The following is a 19,039-nucleotide window of genomic DNA, read 5'->3' on the forward strand; positions in this document are numbered from 1 at the left end:
TTGCCGCTCCCCCTTGCTTGTACTCAGTCTCTCTGACAAATAAATAAGTAGAATCTGTAAAAAAAAAAAAAAAATAAATAAAAATCAAGTAAAAATAATCAGCTAAAGTGATTTCCTTCAGGTACATTGCTAGAGTTGGAGAAGAATTAGAATTATTCTTTGGGCTTTCTCAGAAGAATTTCCCTTCCTTCACGGGTATACCTAGTGCTGCATAACACACGGATCCCGGCTGTTTTGAAGTGCCCACTGATCGGATCTAATCTCCTCAAATCGCCCCCCTTACTGGAATTTTCCTCCTGGACCAGCTTCTAAACACTCTCAGCCCTCGCAAGACACACCTCCAGCCGCCAGGGGCCGTAGTGACGTTCCACGCAGCCGGAAGGGAGTGCGGCCCAGCGTGGCGTCGGCGTTTCCGCTTTGCGCCGGCAGCGCTCCTCTCGCGCTCTTTACGTCGGATCCCAGGGAGTAGGCGTTTCCGGCCATTCATACTCCTAGTCTTTCGGACCTGGGTAGTCGGGTTTTGTGCACGATCCCACCGAAACAGCGACGGCGCCGCTAGGATGAAGCTCGTAAGGTGAGGATGTAGCCCAGGGAGGAGGGCTGTGATGGTTTGGGCCGGGAGCGGGAGGCCAGACTGCCCAGTTGCCGGAGGCGCGAAAGCCGCGTGCGCGCGCGGCCTGCTAACGGCCTCCCGCGCCAGCTGCTCCCGCCCCATCTTGGCCGCGCCGCCGCGGGCTCTAGAGCTAGAGCTTCAGAGAGGATTGCGCGCGGATCCCGCGTGTCCTCAGACAAGGGGACGTAAGAGCCTGGCGGTTTCTTGCCACCCAGTGTTTTAGAGGCCTTAAAGGTGCAACGCCAGGCTTACGAGTTCTACTCTCAGTTAGTTGAAGGTGTTCCTTTCGTTAGAACTCGTGCTCTAGCCTAGATTACTTTTCTGGGCAGTCGCAGCTCTGAGGCCCGGCAAATAGAACGAAGTGTAGGTTCCCTGAGAACGTGGCAGGTATAAAGGAAAATTGGGTGCATTGCATTAAATTAATGAGCTTTTAAAATGTATTTAGAAGCTACGGCGGTTTATCTGGAAATAATGAAACCTATTTCCGAAATGTTTTAAATCAGGATTGGACGTCTGATTTCATTAGGGCTTTTTTTTTCGTTTATGTTTTGATAACTCCTTAGAGTTAAGATGACTTAACTCACATGTTCGTTCAAAATAGGACTTTAATTCAGGAAAAAATGTCCCAACGTGAGGCAGAATCAGTTTACGTATCTGTGGCTGATTACGCAGATAATCGCTTTTCTATTTTGTGTTTAAACTTCATCGGGTTAGTTGAGCCTACTGGTTTACTGATTTGAGTAATTCATTTTAAACTTCTTGCAGATAGATACGGTTTTGGAGTTTTTTCCTTGAGGCGGAGCGCCTGAACCTAGAGGAGGTTTCTGATTAAGTTAGCAGTTACATGTGTTGCTAGTCTCTTGTCTCAATCAGGATTTGTCAGTTAGGATCAATCAATTATTGGGCACCTGTTACACTGTATGCTGATAATGGATTTTTTTTTTTTTTTTAAAGATTTTATTTATTTGACAGGCAGAGATCACAAGTAGGCAGAGAGGCAGGCAAGAGAGGGGGGAAGCAGGCTCCATGCTGAGCAGAGAGCCCGATGTGGGTGGGGCTTGATCCCAGGACCCTGAGACCATGACCTGAGCTGAAGGCAGAGACTTAACCCCCTGAGCCACCCAGGCGCCCCTGGATTTTTTTTTTTTTTTTAAGGTGGGTCCTTGCCTTCTTGGAATTTTCTGTTTGTCAAGACAGGTAGATAATTTCTAGGATGATTGAAATAACATAAAACCCTCAATCTGTATTCAGAGTTTATAGGGAAGGCTTCAGTCCATTTTTATTTGAACTGTAACTTTGGAGGGAAACGCCCCAGAATTTAAAGTATGTTTTTGCAGTTTCTCAATACCTGCCTGTTTAAATACTTAAGTTTTGTGTCAGATTCTTTGGAATCAGGTTGTCGCATTTAAAGATAGTGCATGTTGTGACGCAGTTTTCCTGAAAATTTTAAAGGCTATACTGAATCCTGTTCTGAATTTTAGTAGAAATAAAATTTCTTTTTACTGGAGAATGTATTTTTTGCTAAGAAAACAGGTATTTGTCTAACTGGTTTGCACTTTTGGTTGACTTATTTTTGTATGATGCTTGGTGGCATGATCATCCTTACTGTCACTCCAAACATAAAGATCTTTGAATTGTCTTTAACATCTTTCTTGATAATCTGATGAATTGCCAGGTTTTCACAGTTTTAGCCATTTTAGTGCTTGTGTAGTAGTGTCTTGTTATGGCTTCAGTTTGCATTTTCCTAATGACTACTTATGTAGAACACTTTTTCACCTGCTTATTGGCAATTCATGTCTTTGTGAAGTGTTTGGTTTTGATTGTGTTTAGCATTGAGTTGTAGGAATTCTTTATATATCCTGCATACTAGTCCTCTGCCAGTGTAATTTCTCCCAGTTTGACTTGCACGTTCGTTCCTTTAATAACTTCTTTTGGTGAGCAGAAGTTTATTTTGAGGAAGTTTTAATTTACCAGCTTTTTCTTTATAGTTATTCTCTGTGTACTCACATTTTTACTTACCCTCAAACCACAAAGTTTTCTCCTATATTTTCCTCTTAAAGCTTTATGATTTTAACTTTAATGTTTAGACCTGTGATCTATCTTAAATTAATTTTGGGAAGTGGTGTGAGTTAGGGTTCCAAGGTCATTTCTTCTACATAGATTTCCATTATTCTATTATCTTAGGGAAGGTAAATTCCTATTACCATGGATTTGTTTTGTTTTTAAGATTTTATTTATTTATTTGATAGAGAGCACATGCAGACAGAGTGTCCAGCAGAGGAAGAGAGAGAGAGGCAGGCTTCCTGACAAGCAAGGAGCCCTATATGGGACTTGATCCCAAGACCCTGTGATCAGGACCCAAGCCGAAGGCAGTCGGTTAACCCACTGAGCCACCCAGGTGTCCCTACCATGGATTTCATCATTTGTTGAAAGGCTTTCCTTTGCTGATTGTCTTGATAGTCCTTTGACATTCCCATTGGCACCTTGTAGAAAATAAACTATATCAATGTGGGTTCATTTCTAGATGCTATTCCTTTTCATTGATCTATTTGTTGTTGTCCTGTCTCTTGGTAACTGTAACTTTAACCTATGTCCTGCTCTAGCCACCTAACTTGTCTTCCAATGTGAATATGACCCTGGTGCTCCACTTCATTGATGAAAACCCTTCAGTAGCTTTTTAACAGCTTGGGCTATCCTTGAACCTACCTAACTCTTCTCTACTCATTTTCTGGGACTTAATAATCCATTGGTAGTGTAGCTATAGTTTCTCTTCATGTTGTGCTATTTCTTACTCCCAATTCTTTGCTATTGTTGCTTTTTGCAATGTATTTCCAACTTTACAGACTTCTTACTAAAAATTCGCTAAGCTCTGACTCCCTCCTATCCATGCTACATTATGTTCCTGGCAAAAGCCTGCTCGTATATCTATTGCTTTTTAAATTTAGTTACCTTTAAATATTTTCTGTGTCTGTCCTTTCCACTACAGTTTGAGCTCCTTTCATTCATTTTTAATCCTCATTGCCAAGCACAGGGGCTACCGCATAATGATAAATATTATTTGTCAAAGAAACATCCTTGAACTTGGTGAAATGTATTTTGATTCCTTCGGAAACTATTTTTTCTTACTTTGGTTTTCCTTTTTACTTCCGTATGGTAGATTGTTTAATTATTAAAATGTTTTCTTTTTACTTTATTCCTGTTTCCACAAATGATTTGAACCGCTATAAGAGTTAAATGTTGGGGCACCAGTGGCTCAGTCAGTTAAGTGTCCGACTCTGGATTTTGGTTCAGGTCATGATCTCAGTCCTGGGATCGAGCCCCACATGGGGTTGCCAGCTCTGTAGAGAGTCTACTTATTTCCCTCTACCTCTGTGCACGCATGCTCTCTCTTTCTCTCTCTCTGAAATAAAGTAAATGTTCTTTAAGAAAAGTTAAACCTTATTACTGAGGGGGGACAATAAAAAATTTTTTTTTTTTTTTTTTTTTTTTTTTAAAGATTTTATTTATTTATTTGTCAGAGAGAGAGTGAGCGAGAGCGAGTACAGGCAGACAGAGTGGAAGGCAGAGTCAGAGGGAGAAGCAGGCCCCCTGCAGAGCAAGGAGCCCGATGTGGGACTCGATTTTTTTAGCTAAGTAAACTGTGAGCCCAGGTGTGGGGAAACTGTATGCCCAATGTGGGGCTCTAACTCATGACCCGAATATCAAGAGTTGGATGCTCTACTTCCTGAGTCAGCCAGGTGCCCTAAAATGAAAGATTTTTTAAAAACCAAAGCTTGATAATGGAAAACTGTTAGATGAAAATTTTAAGCTAATATAGTTATAAGTGATTATTAAATTGAAAGCATAAAGAATTTTTTCCAATGAAATAAAGCATTAACGGTTTGTTAAGAGAGACTTTATTCTCTTTAACAACAAATATGAGAAGGATTCAATACATGGATTTTTTTTTTTTTTAAGATTTTATTGATATATTTGTCAGAGAGTGGGGAGAGAGAGAGAACACAAGCTTAGGGAGTGTCAGGCAGGGGAGAAGCAGACTCCCCACTGAGGAAGGAGTCCAATGCAGAGCTCAATCCCAGGACCCTGGGATCATGACCTGAGCTGAAGGCAGATGCTTAAAGACTGAGCCACCTAGATGCCCCATCTTCCCTTTTAATCTTTGAAGCATTTCAGCCAACTGTTACCAATGCCTTTGACACCCAAGGTTAGATATAAAGGTCTCGATCCTTGCAGTAGTCTAATGGGGGAGCAAAATAGGTGATTCAACATGTACCATTTAGTGTGATGCTAGGATAGGGTGTACAAAGTATATATTATAAGTTTCTACTATAAATTATAAATTTCTAATTTATTATAAGTTAGAATTAAGAACTATATCGTTAGATCATATTGCAGATTATTGCTATTTTCCTGTATGTGATTGTGGTGTTATGATTATATAGGAGAATATTCTCATTAGAAAATGAATGATGAAGTACAGATGATAACGGTGAAAGTATAAGTTGTGTGGGGACACTCCCACATAAATGACAACTTTTTTTTAAAGATTTTATTATTTGTCAGCAAGCACAAGCAGGGAAAGCAGCAGGCAGAGGGAGAAGCAGGCTCCCCCCTTGAACAGGGACACAATCTCAGGATCTTGGGATCATGACTGGAGCTGAAGGCAGATGCCCAACACACTGAGCCACCCAGGCGTTCCTAAATGGCAACATTTTAATAATTTGTGAACCTTTCCATTTTTCTTTCTCTGAAATATTTCAGAGTAATAAGTTGAGGTAAAACAAGACTAGATGAGGTGGGGAATGGATGGATTATTTAGTAAACATTATTGAGGCATCTGGCTGTCTAAATGAGGGAAAAAATAAAGGCAGATTTCTACTTCATGTTGCACAGAAAAGAGTTGAATTCCAAGTGGGTTAAAACTCTAAACAGAAAAGTAGAAGAGGGACATCTGGGTGGCTTGGTCAGTTGAGCCTCTGACTCTTGGTTTTGTCCTGAGTCATGATCTCAGGGTCATGAGATCGAACCCTGCACTGGATTCCGCCCTCAGTGCGGAGTCTACTTAAGATTCTCTTCCTTTCGGGGTGCCTGGGTGGCTCAGTGAGTTAAGCCACTGCCTTCTGCTCAGGTCATGATCTCAGGGTCCTGGGTTCGAGTCCCGCATCGGGCTTTCTGCTCAGCAGGGAGCCTGCTTCCTCCTCTCTCTCTCTCTGCCTGCCTCTCTGCCTACTTGTGATCTCTCTGTGTCAAATAAATAAATAAAATCTTTAAAAAAAAAAAAAAAGATTCTCTTCCTTTCTTTCTGCTCTGTTCCGTGTGTGCACACTTTCTCTGTGTCTCAAAATAAATAAAATCTTTTTTAAAAAAGAAAACTAGAAGGAATAAGACCTTTTACAGTCTTGTGGTGGGAAACATCTTGAACAATTTAATACCTGAAAAGTATTCACAGATTTAGCAACCTAAGAATGAAAACCACAAACTTGAATGGCTGTGGAAAATTGGTAGAAAATTAAAAAAAAAATTTTTTTTGACCTAATTGAAAATGTGTAAATAGGTAGTTCAACAAAAAAATACAAATTTCCTATATTCATGAAAAGATGTTCAATCTTAGGGTGCCTGGGTGGCTCAGTGGGTTAAAGCCTCTGCCTTCGGCTCAGGTCCTGGGATTGAGCCCCCTCATCAAGCTCTGTGCTCAGCGGGGAGCCTACTTCCTCTCTCTCTCTGCCTGCCTCTCTGCCTACTTGTGATCTGTCTGTCAAATAACTAAATAAAATCTTTGAAAAAAAAAAAAAAGATTTTCAATCTTACAAGTAAAAGGGAAAAACAAATTCTTTTTTCCCCCTGTAGAAGTGATGAAGATTCAGATGATTGATAGCATTGTTGCTAAGGATTTGCGTAAATGGATTTGTGATAAACATACATGTGTATTTAAACAGCTGAATGAGAATTACAGGGTATAGAAGTTAATAAAGTTATGACTAAATTTGCATTAAAACATATATACCCTAAAAGTGCATATAAAGTGGTCTAGAAGAATCTCATACACATGGAGGGGGATTAGAAAGGGAGACTTTTAATCTATTATACATGAAGCATGTAATTTTTTACTACCAGTTATAATTTTTTCTTTGTACTTTAGTGAGGTAGCTGCATATAGTGTAAGCTTAAGGTGTACAGTATAATGATTTGGCTTATGTGTATTGCAAAATGATTACCACAGTAAGTTTAGTTAACATACATCATTTAATATGAATACCAAAAAAGAGAAGGGGGAAAATGTTTTTTTCTTGTGATGAACTTTCAGGATCTACCTTCCCCCCGCCGCCCAGGATCTACTTTCAGCAACTTTCACACGTACACCATACAGTAGCATTAATAACTGTAGGTATCATGTTGTATGTCGCATTCCTAATATTTAATTTGCCTTTAACTGGAAGTTTGTACCATTTGACCACTTTCATACAATTTCTTAATTTCAATTTGTGGATTATAGTGATTTTAGGATCTGTATGCATGGATTGGAGGTTAAGCTGAATAATGGTTTAGAGAATCAAATGTCTCAATGACAGCTTTGTTGTTGTTGTTGTTGTTGTTGTTGAAGCATAAGCAGGGGCAGCAGGCAGAGGGGGAAGGAGAAGCAGGCTCCCCGCTGATCAAGGAGCCTGATGCTGGGGCTCAATACCAGGGCGCTGGGATCTTGACCTGAGCCAAAGGGAGACCCTTAACCAACTGAGCCACCCAGGCGCCCCTGACTGCTTCTGATATTACTATGCTCCTTCATAAATATTGAGGGTATAGTTCAAGGAAAGCTAAAATTGTTATGCAGATTATTATTAGGAATTGATACAGGCAGCATCTATAGCAGATTTTGAACATTTAGAAATTTCACCCTTTGACTTAAAAAAGATGTAAAATGTTAAAGGTGAATACTTGTTACTCTGTTCCCACTGTTTTTACAGATTTTTGATGAAATTGAGTCACGAAACTGTAACCATCGAATTAAAGAATGGAACACAGGTCCATGGAACAATCACAGGTATGGAGATTAGACAGCTTTAGAGCACTTTTTTTCCCCTTGCCTCTTCCACCTTTAAGGCCAAAATTCTTTTTTGGTGACATCTCATTCTTTTTGCTTGGATTATTTCATTGACCTTCTTAAGCCTTACCTTAAGTACTTATGCTAGGACCAAACTGAATTCCCCACGTTATCCTGCGTGTGGCCCTGTTTTAGTTTTTAAAGCCTTTTGTGCATTTTGCCTATGTATTCCTATACCTAGAATGTTGCATCTTCCCAAAGTATATTTTACTCTTTTTTAGAATTTTGTGTTCTCTATTAGATTGTAAAGTCCCTGAAGATAGAGGATGGGATTTTCCTGTTTGAAATGGGTTATTTGAGAGTATTTTCCTTCTTTCTTTTTTTCTTTCTTTCTTTCTTTCTTTCTTTCTTTCTTTCTTTCTTTCTTTCTTTCTTTCTTTCATGTCTTACTCTGCTTTAATAATACTATATGTATAGTTTAAGGCGGCTGCCTTTCTTCATTTATAGTAGTGTTCCCCGCAAAATTGCAAAAGAATTGCTGAGCCAAGTGAATGAAAATGCTATTTTAGTATGTGGTCCCAGTCTCTGAAATATTTAAATCGTAAGTTTATAAGTAAGTTTTAACTTGAAGGTCCAGCATCTGAATAAACCAGGAGAGATATACAATGTTAAACTGGTTGATTTTAGTGTACTCATGTTTGCAACAGCAATTGCTTTGAAAAGAAATTGGTACAATATAAGGTTTCAATATTGTATAGTCATTAACCATGTGCTACTGAGGAAGTGTAATTGCTATTTGGAATGGATTTTGGGAAATTTGAGAGAATTCGTGTTTTCTGACCCGATTTCCTAGGAACAGAAATTAACTAGATCTTTAGTTAATCCCACTTGTTGAGATAGATTGGTAAAGACTCCAGTAATTAGGTATATCTAAGATTAATGCCATGTATTTATTCTAGAAAATTGTGCTTTTATTTTGCAAAATCTCACACTAAAAACAATGGGGAAAATAGTGTGGGGAAGACCATTAAAAACTTGTGCAACTTAGTAGTATTAACAAAAACAGTAGCTTTCCTTTAAAAAAGCAGTTAAAAAGACATGTTAAATTTCTAGTAACAAGGAAAATACTACAGTACATTATAGGACGTTATATTTAAAGCAAGGCTTATAGCTTGGTGGAATGAGGCATAACGAAGTTATGGAGATAGTGAGAGAACTATCCCTAAACATTGCTAACCCTAAGATCAGAATGCCTGCGCACAGTGTCAGTGAATCAGGTATCACTCAGGGTTCCTCCATGGCTTGCTGCATTCACCTCTGTATGCATTCTTAACCATGCAAAATATTAATATGCTGGGATAGTCTCTGAAGGAAGGATTTCTGGTTTATATTGACATTATACACTCATGAACCAACTTGCACTGTAGCAGAACAGACAATATTCTTTTGTATTGTTTTGTATTACGGTATTTACTATGGCTTGATAGATAAACTGATTATCTTCTTTATCATACTAATAATTGCCTTTTTTTTTTTTTTTTTTTTTTTGCCCTCTAGGTGTAGATGTCAGCATGAATACCCATCTTAAAGCTGTGAAAATGACTTTGAAGAATAGAGAACCAGTACAGCTGGAAACACTGAGTATTCGAGGAAATAACATTCGATATTTTATCCTACCAGACAGCTTACCTCTGGATACACTACTTGTGGATGTAGAACCAAAGGTGAAATCTAAGAAAAGAGAAGCTGGTAAGTTTGAAGGATTATAAACATTTTTATGAATGTATTTTTGTCTTTTGATCTACTACTCAAAATAGAAACATTGAGGGGCACCTGGGTGGCTTATTTGGTTGAGCATCCAACTCTTGGTTTCGGCTCAGGTCGTGATCTCAGCGTCATGAGATTGAGCCCCATGACAGCCTTTGTGCTTGGCCGAGATTCTACTTGAGATTCTTCCTACCTCCCTCTCTCTCCTGCCTCATGGGGCTACTCATGCATGCTTTGTCTGTCTCTAGTGAATAAATAAATAAAAATCTTTTTTTTTTTTTTAAGAGAGATAAACATTTATGAACATTTTTTTTTGTTTTCTTGATTCCATGTACTTGCCGTTGAGTGCGTATAGTATTTATTAATAATTCCTGATGTTTCTGTTCAAGACAAGCCATTTTTTGTTCCTCTGCCTGGCCTAGTCCCCCTCCCTCTGTACACTTGGAAAGATTTGGGATTTGACTCTATTCCTGTTATTTTGAAATTTCTTGATTACTTGGCATTGGGTCTTTGCTTGCTCTCCCTGTGTTTTCCTCCATTTTGTTGTTTTGGCTATTTGGTGGATCATCCCCTTCAACACGGATAGTCTTGCCTTTTAAAGCTAAGAAATATTCTTGTATGGCTTTGGTACATTTCTTCTGTTCGTTTTTGTTGGAAGTCTTAATAATTGGGTCTTCTGAGTGATTGTGTAAGTCTTTTCTCTCTTTTTTTCCCCTTTTTTTTTCTGTTTTCTGAGAGATTTCTTTGACTTTATCTTCCAGTCTAACATATAGTTAATCATCAGGCCTCCTGTTCTATGATAATTTTTCATAGAATCTTGTTCTATCTGAAAAATACTGGATAGGATATAAATTTATAAGACATTAGTGATTTTTCCATAAGTTTTATTTTGTACTTGGCATTCTTTTCTCGGGTTTCTCTTTCTATTTGGTCTCTTTGTTTTTTTAAGTCTTTATTTGAATTCCAGTTAACATACAATGTTATGTTAGTTTCAGGTGTACAACATAGTGGTTCAGCAATTCCGTATATGGCCCAGTGGTCATCGTGACAAGTATACTCCTTAATCCCCATCACGTATTTCATACATCCCCCGTCCCCCTCCTCTCTCGTAATCATTGGTTTGTTCTTTTGTTCTCTTTTATATAGTTAAGAGTTTCTTGATCAAGTTATATCTCTCTCCCCGCATATTTGCTCTCTTTATTTGATCTTTATGTTGTAGGCTTGATTTCAGTATCTTATACTTTGGCCATCTATTAATTTTTTTTCACATTTAAAAAAAAAATTTTATAAACATATAATGTATTTTTATCCCCAGGGGTACAGGTCTGTGAATCGCCAGGTTTACACACTTCACAGCACTCACCATAGCATATACCCTCCCCAATGTCCATAACCCTACCCCCTTCTTCCAAACCCCTTCCCCCCAGCAACCCTCAGTTTGTTTTGTGAGGTTAAGAGTCACTTATGGTTTGTCTCCCTCCCAATCTCATCTTGTTTCATTCATTCTTCTCCTACCCCCTTAACCCCCCATGTTGCATCTCCACTTCCTCATATCAGGGAGATCATATGATAGTTGTTTTTCTCCGCTTGACTTATTTCGCTAAGCATGATACCCTCTAGTTCCCTCCACGTCGTTGCAAATGGCAAGATTTCATTTCTTTTGATGGCTGCATAGTATTCCATTGTGTATATATACCACATCTTCTTTATCCATTCATCTGTTGATGGACATCAGGTTCTTTCCATAGTTTGGCTATTGTAGACATTGCTGCTAATAAACATTTGGGTGCATGTGCCCCTTTCGGATCACTACGTTTGTATCTTTAGGGTAAATACCCAGTAGTGCAATTGCTGGGTCATAGGGTAGTTCTATTTTCAACATTTTGAGGAACCTCCAAGCTGTTTTCCAGAGTTATACCAACAGTATAGGTGGGTTATATACTGTTGTTATACCAACAGTATAGGTGGGTTCCCCTTTCTCCACATCCTCGCCAGCATCTGTCATTTCCTGACTTGTTAATTTTAGCCATTCTGACTAGTGTGAGGTGATATCTCATTGTGGTTTTGATTTGTATTTCCCTGATGCCGAGTGAAGTGGAGCACTTTTTCATGTGTCTGTTGGCCATCTGGATGTCTTCTTTGCAGAAATGTCTGTTCATGTCTTCGGCCCATTTCTTGATTGAATTATTTGTTCTTTGGGTGTTGAGTTTGCTAAGTTCTTCATAGATTTTGGACACTAGTCCTTTATCTGATATGTCGTTTGCAAATATCTTCTCCCATTCTGTCAGTTGTCTTTTGGTTTTGTTAACTGTTTCCTTTTCTGTGCAAAAGCTTTTGATCTTGATGAAATCCCAATAGTTCATTTTTGCCCTTGCTTCCCTTGTCTTTGGCGATGTTCCTAGGAAGATGTTGCTGATGCTGAGGTCGAAGAGGTTGCTGCCTGTGTTCTCCTCAAGGATTTTGATGGATTCCTTTCTCACATTGAGGTCCTTTATCCATTTTGAGTCTATTTTCATGTGTGGTTAAGGAAATGGTCCAATTTCATTTTTCTGCATGTGGCTGTCCAATTTTCCCAACACCCATTTATTGAAGAGGCTGTCTTTTTTCTGTTGGACATTCTTTCCTGCTTTGTCGAAGATTAGTTGACCATAGAGTTGAGGATCTAATTTTGGGCTCTCTATTCTGTTCCATTGATCTATTTGTCTGTTTTTGTGCCAGTACCATGCTGTCTTGATTGTGACAGCTTTGTAATAGAGCTTGAAGTCCGGAATTGTGATGCCACCAACTTTGGCTTTCTTTTTCAATATTCCTTTGGCTATTCAAGGTCTTTTCTGGTTCCATATAAATTTTAGGGTTATTTGTTCCATTTCTTTGAAAAAAATGGATGGTATTTTGATAGGAATTGCATTAAATATATAGATTGCTTTAGGTAACATAGACATTTTCACAATATTTGTTCTTCCAATCCAGGAACATGGAACATTTTTCCATTTCTTATTGCCTTCCTCAATTTCTTTCATGAGTACTTTATAGTTTTCTGAGTATAGATTCTTAGCCTCTTTGGTTTTGGCCATCTATTATTTAACAAGAACCCTAGGAAGAGAATTTCTGGGAGGGGAGGCTGGACTCCTGAGTTGGTGAGTCTCACTGCAGGGTAGTTTAGAAGTGAGCTGGCCTCTTCACTGAGGAGACTCAGAATTTCAGGATGTGGAATCATTTCTGGAGCTTTTCAACCCCCCGCTCCCCTGCAAAAATGATTGCTATCAAATACATGCCTGGCAGCCAGCATATTATAGGAGCAGAGCAGGAGAAAGGGGCTGGGTGTTTTGTAGAAGGTCACTTGATACAGTGATTTTGAGACTTTTTTGCCTTCCACCCACACTAAGAAATATACTTTGCATCATGGCCCATTTATGCATATAACTGAAACAAAAATCTCGGGAAGAATTACTTAGTCTTAATACATGCAAATTCTGATATGTTTCTTATGCTCTTTTAGTTAAGAAAAAAATTTTAGGGGTACCTGGGTGGCTTAGTTGGTTAAATGTCTGCCTTTGGCTCACGTCATGATACTAGAGTCTGGGATTAAGCCCCACACAGGGCTCCCCACTCAGCAGCGAGTCTGCTTCTCCATCTGCCCTTCACCCTGCTTGTGTTCTTTCTCCCTTTCTCTCTCTCTCAAATGAATAAATCTTTTTAAAGAAAAAAATTTTAGGTTGTAGCCTATAGCTTGAAAAATGCTAGATTAATTCCCTTTTCCCTTCCCCTCAGTTCTCTGCCTTTTGTTGCTATCCACTTTGCAGTTATTTTAAGATCCGAAGTCTTTCTGTTTCAGTGTTTTAAGTGTCTTTTACCTTTTCTCTCCTACCTACCTGTCAGGGAAGTAATCATTAGCTTTGCAAGGTGCGGAGGAGAGGACTGACCACTCTTGGGCCACATGTTTGTCAGCCATTTTGTTTGTTTTCCACCCCCTGCTTCATCTCACTCTTGACTTCTAAGGTCATAGGTCTTCTAAGAGTTGTTCTTCCTTTAACATTTACAGATGTTAGTTTACTTTCTGGCTTTAAAAAATTGTTGAAATTTTTCAACCACTGTATTCCCTCTCTCCTTCTCTTTCCTTTTTCTTTATGGGTATTTACCGTTTTTACTCCTTTTCTATTATGAGTAGTATTTCAGAAGGAATTAGAGATAAATGTGGTTAAGCTGCCTTATTTTAACAAAAATCCTAGACTGACTCTGTTTCTATGAATGAAAAGTTTGGCAACAGTGGGTTGAAGTTTAGAATATGACTGACATGAACTTCATGTTAGGATTTTTTTTAATATTCATAGGTCTCTGAAGACTGAAAATAGATTCTTTTTTTTTTTTTTTTAAAGATTTTATTTATTTATTTGACAGACAGAGATCACAAGTAGGCAGAGAGGCAGAGAGAGAGAGAGAGGGAAGCAGGCTTCCTGCGGAGCAGAGAGCCCGATGCGGGGCTCGATCCCAGGACCCTGAGATCATGACCCGAGCCGAAGGCAGCAGCCCAAACCACAGAGCCACCCAGGCGCCCCTGAAAATAGATTCTTTTGAGAAATGAGTTTTCTGTCCATCTAATATTTAAGTAGACAGGAGACCAGCTGACACAGGGATGTCGCTATAATGATTACAATACTTTGTTTTGATTGGATCAAATGATTTAAGATTCTGAAGAGTCACAAGGTGGCTTGATGTAATGTTCTTTAAACTTTCTTAGCTTTGAATTAATTTGCTTGGATCCTATTCAGTAACCAAAAAATCTAACACATGGTGTTCATGTTCTGTTGATATCTCTTCCATCTTGTGTAAGGTTCAGATCATTTGGATTTTATTTTGTGTTGAATTTGAGACGTGATAGATATTTTAAAATGTGATGAATTTCTCAATAAATCAAGTGGAACAAACATTTAATTATCTTTGTAAGCCATCAGTTTTTGGTTCTGCATGGTAATATGTCGGGAGGGATGCCTGTGAGGTCACATTTGAGAGAAGCTGGGTTAAAGTTTTCTTTCCTGTAGATGCTATTTGTGGTGACCCAGGTAACAATCAGTACAGAAGAGAATTAACTTCGCTTTTTCTCTCTTCTTAGTTGCAGGAAGAGGCCGAGGCCGAGGAAGAGGAAGAGGACGTGGTCGGGGTAGAGGAAGAGGGGGTCCTAGGCGATAATGTCTCTCAAGATTACTATTTCAAAGTGAAACATGATTGGGGATATTTTTTGTACAGGTTTTGTTTGTTTATGTCAGTTTTTAATAAACATAAATGTAGGACAGAGTTGTCTGTTGACTGTCAAATTAAATTTTAATAGTTCATTTGTATTCATGATACTTACACAGTAAGAGCTAAGTATTACTACTAGGCAAATCCAGAATAATTTCATTCTTAGGTAAGGCTTTTAATGTTTGAACTAAAATTTTTTTTATGAATGTATGTAGAATATATACCTATTTACTTCACATGCACTGAATATGCGTTTTGTTGCTTTACTTTGATTCCATTCTGTGGAACCTACCTATGAGTGAAATAACTTCTTTTTGGTACTTCAGAAACAAATGTCCTGTGGTTTGGTGTCTAAAATTGATTCCCCTTCCCTGAGTTTTAGTTTATGGAGACTTGGGTATTTAGTAAACGCTGATAGTCTTCTTCCAGTTCAGGAGTCTTAGACTTTGTTCTCATTAATGGATGGGTGTTTTTTGTTTTTTGTTTTTTGTTTTTTTTTAAGATTTTATTTATTTATTTGACAGAGAGAGATCACAAGTAGGCAGAGAGAGAGAGAGAGAGGAGGAAGCAGGCTCCTGCTGAGCAGAGAGCCCGATGCGGGATTCGATCCCAGGACCCTGAAATCATGACCTGAGCCGAAGGCAGCGGCTTAACCCACTGAGCCACCCAGGCGCCCCTAATGGATGTTTTTTTAAGGTTTTCAGTAGAATGTAATTTTACATTCTCTTGAGTTGAAGTTACAGATAACAGTCACTACTAGATTATCATTTGTGAGCTGTGTCAAAACCTGTTAACGTGAAATGTACCTGTCAGTGGCTCCTTTATCAAGTGCTTTTATAAGAAATCCTTTAAGAACAAAAAGAAAAAGACCTACTTTGATAGCAAAATTGGATGCTTTCCCAGTTGTTAGTGAGGATTTTTAAAAAATTATTGCAGTTGGTTAAGCTTAGAGAAGAATACCTCTCACGATATGCAGTTCCTTGCATAGTTTAACACCGTTTATTTTTTATTTAAAAAAAAATTTTTTAGGGGCGCCTGGGTGGCTCAGTGGTTTGGGCTGCTGCCTTTGGCTCGGGTCATGATCTCAGGGTCCTGGGATCGAGCCCTGCATCGGGCTCTCTGCTCCGCAGGAAGCCTGCTCTCTCTCTCTCTCTCTCTCTGCCTGCCTCTCTGCCTACTTGTGATCTCTGTCTGTCAAATAAATACATAAAAATCTTTAAAAAAAAATTTTTTTTTAAGATTTTTATGTATTTATATGACAGTCAGATCACAAGTAGGCAGAGAGGCAGGCAGAGAGAGAGAGAGAGGAGGAAGCAGGCTCCCTGCTGAGCAAGAGTCCAGTGTGGGGCTCCATCCCCGGACCCTGAGATCATGACCTGAGCCGAAGGCAGAAGCTTTAACCCACTGAGCCACCTAGACACCCTACACCATTTATTTTTCTGCTAAGGAAAAAAACCCGAGAATTGGGGGAACTAAATAAATCTGTATTTACATTTAATCATGTACATAGGGTTTTTTGTCTTTTAAATATGAAGGTAATTTTTTGCAAAGATTATCTTAAAAGGTTTAGGCTCTAGTAAAGGGTTACATAAATTTAGAGATAGCAAGTGCATTTGTGTGTGCTGTGTCTCAACCTTTTCCATCCTCAGATCAATGATGACACAGGGTAGAGAGCAAGCAGACTTTTAAGGCAGACAGAACAGATTTTGCACACATGAATAACCATGAGTTGACTTCTGCCCTCATGGAGCTAACAGGCTAAAAGGGAAGCAGAGTTAAATGTGATAGGTTATTGCAAATTGTGAATGCTCTAGTGATAAAGAACACTTCATGATATCTTATCTGCTTTATAAAACAGTTTGTATTGGCAGTTCATTTTGATTTTAAGTCAAATGCCAAAGTAACATAAAAGATTTTTAACTTATATTGTGAAAATTTTAACATCCAGATGTTTCCAGTGTAGAGTCTAAAAACACATTTTTTTAAAATTGTTTTAAGATTTTATTTATTTATTTGACAGAGAAAGAGATACAAGTAGGCAGAGAAGCAGACAGAGACAGAGGGGAAGCAGGCGTCCCGCTGAGCAGAAAGCCCGATGCAGGGCTCCATCCCAGGACCCTGAGATCATGACCTGAGCTGAAGGCAGAGGCTTAACCCACTGAGGCACCCAGGTGCCCAAGCATCTAACTTAATTTTGGTTCAGGTCATGATCTCAGGGCTGTGAGATGAAGCCCCAAGTTGGGCTCTGCTGGCGTGGAGTCTGCTTAATATTCTCCCTCTCAGGGCCCCTCGGTGGCTCAGATGGTTAAGTGTCTGCCTTTGACTCAGGTCATGATCTCCGGGTCCTGAGATCTAGCCCCGTGTCAGGCTCCTGGCTTGGAGTCTGCTTCTCCTTCTGCTTCTCTGTACTGTTCACACTCTATCACTCTCAAATGAATAAATAAAATCTTTAAAAAAAAAAATTCTCTTCTTCTGTCCCTCACTCTTCCCCAGAGCATGCACTTTGCATGCATGCTTTCTTTCTCATGGGGAGAAATGTGTTTATTCTAGAGGTCATTATTTCATTTTTATATGAAAAGAAAGCTGTTTGAACTGATTGCCATCATTAACTATAAGGGAAGCACTGCAGTGGGTATAGAATACACACGAAGCTGTGATGCGCTTCCCTGTCTTCTTTTCCCCCCAAAAGTATATAGGAACTTAATGTTACTGCATTTTGCACATACGTGGTATTCTTTCAAAACTTTAAATTTTATATGTGAAATTTAATTTTCTTGATGAAATTGAGTTTAGGTAGATAGTCTGTTTTAGTCTGTTGGAATTATGTTGGGTTATGCAAGATGGCTTAGTATTTTGAAATATATTAATACAAGCAGCAGTTAAAACTAACATGATCTGCTATAACAGATGTCAGAATAATACTTAGTTAACATACAGCATTTATTCCTGAAAACCTAAAGCAAAAGATACGTCCTTAACATGATGAAGAAACTATCTTAAATGAATAGGAGACATTTTCCAAAGATTTCAATTAAAACAACAGAAAAGAATGTCTAATATTGGTCTTCATTATTTAATGTGAAAATTCTCATGAATCCACGAATAAGGTACACTTTTGTAAAGGAAGATAAATTTTGGATTATTTACTATTTTCTGTGTAAGAACATGGTACTGTTCCATTTTTTCTGAAGTTTTTTAGTAAAAGCTTAAAGTTTTGCTTATGTATTTCTTATATTTTGGATAAAGTTAGTATATAATAGTGATTGATTTTATAAAAATAACACGAAGGTCTCTAGATGTCAAGTGGAGTTGATTCTTATTATAGTAGTTCTGTTGTATAAAGTCCCTGAGAACCCTGTATTTGTGAATACTGAACCATTGCTCCTAGGGAAAATAAAGGGTTAGGTTTCTCTGGGCCTGTGGTCACAACATTTTCATCAATGGGTCAATACATAACCTTGTTTTATGTGTGTATTTATTTAGACACTAATTTTTATATATATATTTTTTTATTATTTTTTTTTTTTACATTGAATTCATGACCAACAGCCCTGTAACTTCTGTCTGAGCAAAACTTAACACATTTCCTGCAAAAAGCACATCACATTCTTCTTTATTTCCCTCCTCCCCAGTAAGCTTTATGCCCAATGTGGGGCTTGAGATCTAGAGTTGCATACTCTACCAACCAAGCCAGCCAGGTGCTCCATATCACAGCCTTCTTGTGCTTAGGAATACAAGACAGCACTACACTTAGAGGCCATTTTAAACAACAAAAGCACAAAATACAAAAAACTGGGACTAGACCATGAAAAGGACGTTTTGTTTACAGTAAGAATTGGAACAAGGCAAAGTGTTGCTTTGGTCAAAGGCACCTGGGAATATGAGTGTATAAGGTGACAATGTTTTGCTGCTCTTTGCATGTTCATGCATGACTACGAAAGGACTGTAAGTATTAATTTTGGACTTAGAAGTTAATTTTAGCAAGTAAGTGACTTCCCAAATACAGAATCCATGAATAATGAGGATTGACCATATTTAACATTCTGTTGAGATTACATACCAAAGGATTTCATGTATTGAAGTATATTTTAATATTTCTGATCTTGCAATGCTTCTTAAATGGTGTAAATTTAGGTTTGGGATCAAACCAAGTTTCTTTGTTGGTGTGTAGAATAACAAGTGCATCTGTACTTTGGTGTTGTAGAGTCAATGAACCACAGAAATTACAGTGTGATTTGTAAGACTTAAGTAGAACTCCTGAATTACTAAAACCACTTTGTCTTTAAAGATTTTCCATGTTTTCTAGAAATTTTCCTATTTAAATACTTGTGGAACAGTGGCAAAAATCAGTTATGGCTTTTTAAAAAAATTCCTGAATCTCAAAA

The 19,039-nt window shown here is 38.4% G+C and overlaps 1 protein-coding gene across 1 annotated transcript; it reads left to right on the forward strand.

Moving 5' to 3' along the window:
• The first annotated feature begins 417 nt into the window (after positions 1 to 417).
• On the forward strand, positions 418 to 14,708 carry SNRPD1 (small nuclear ribonucleoprotein D1 polypeptide). Its single transcript, XM_004742823.3, has 4 exons — positions 418 to 574; positions 7,573 to 7,649; positions 9,207 to 9,398; positions 14,527 to 14,708. The coding sequence occupies exons 1-4, from the start codon at positions 561 to 563 to the stop codon at positions 14,601 to 14,603; spliced, it is 360 nt and encodes a 119-aa protein (XP_004742880.1). The 5' UTR covers positions 418 to 560; the 3' UTR covers positions 14,604 to 14,708.
• The last annotated feature ends 4,331 nt before the right edge of the window (positions 14,709 to 19,039 follow it).

This window comes from Mustela putorius, unplaced genomic scaffold, assembly GCF_011764305.1.
Source record: "Mustela putorius furo isolate JIRA1106 unplaced genomic scaffold, ASM1176430v1.1 tig00003858_pilon_pilon_pilon, whole genome shotgun sequence".
NCBI lineage: Eukaryota > Metazoa > Chordata > Mammalia > Carnivora > Mustelidae > Mustela > Mustela putorius.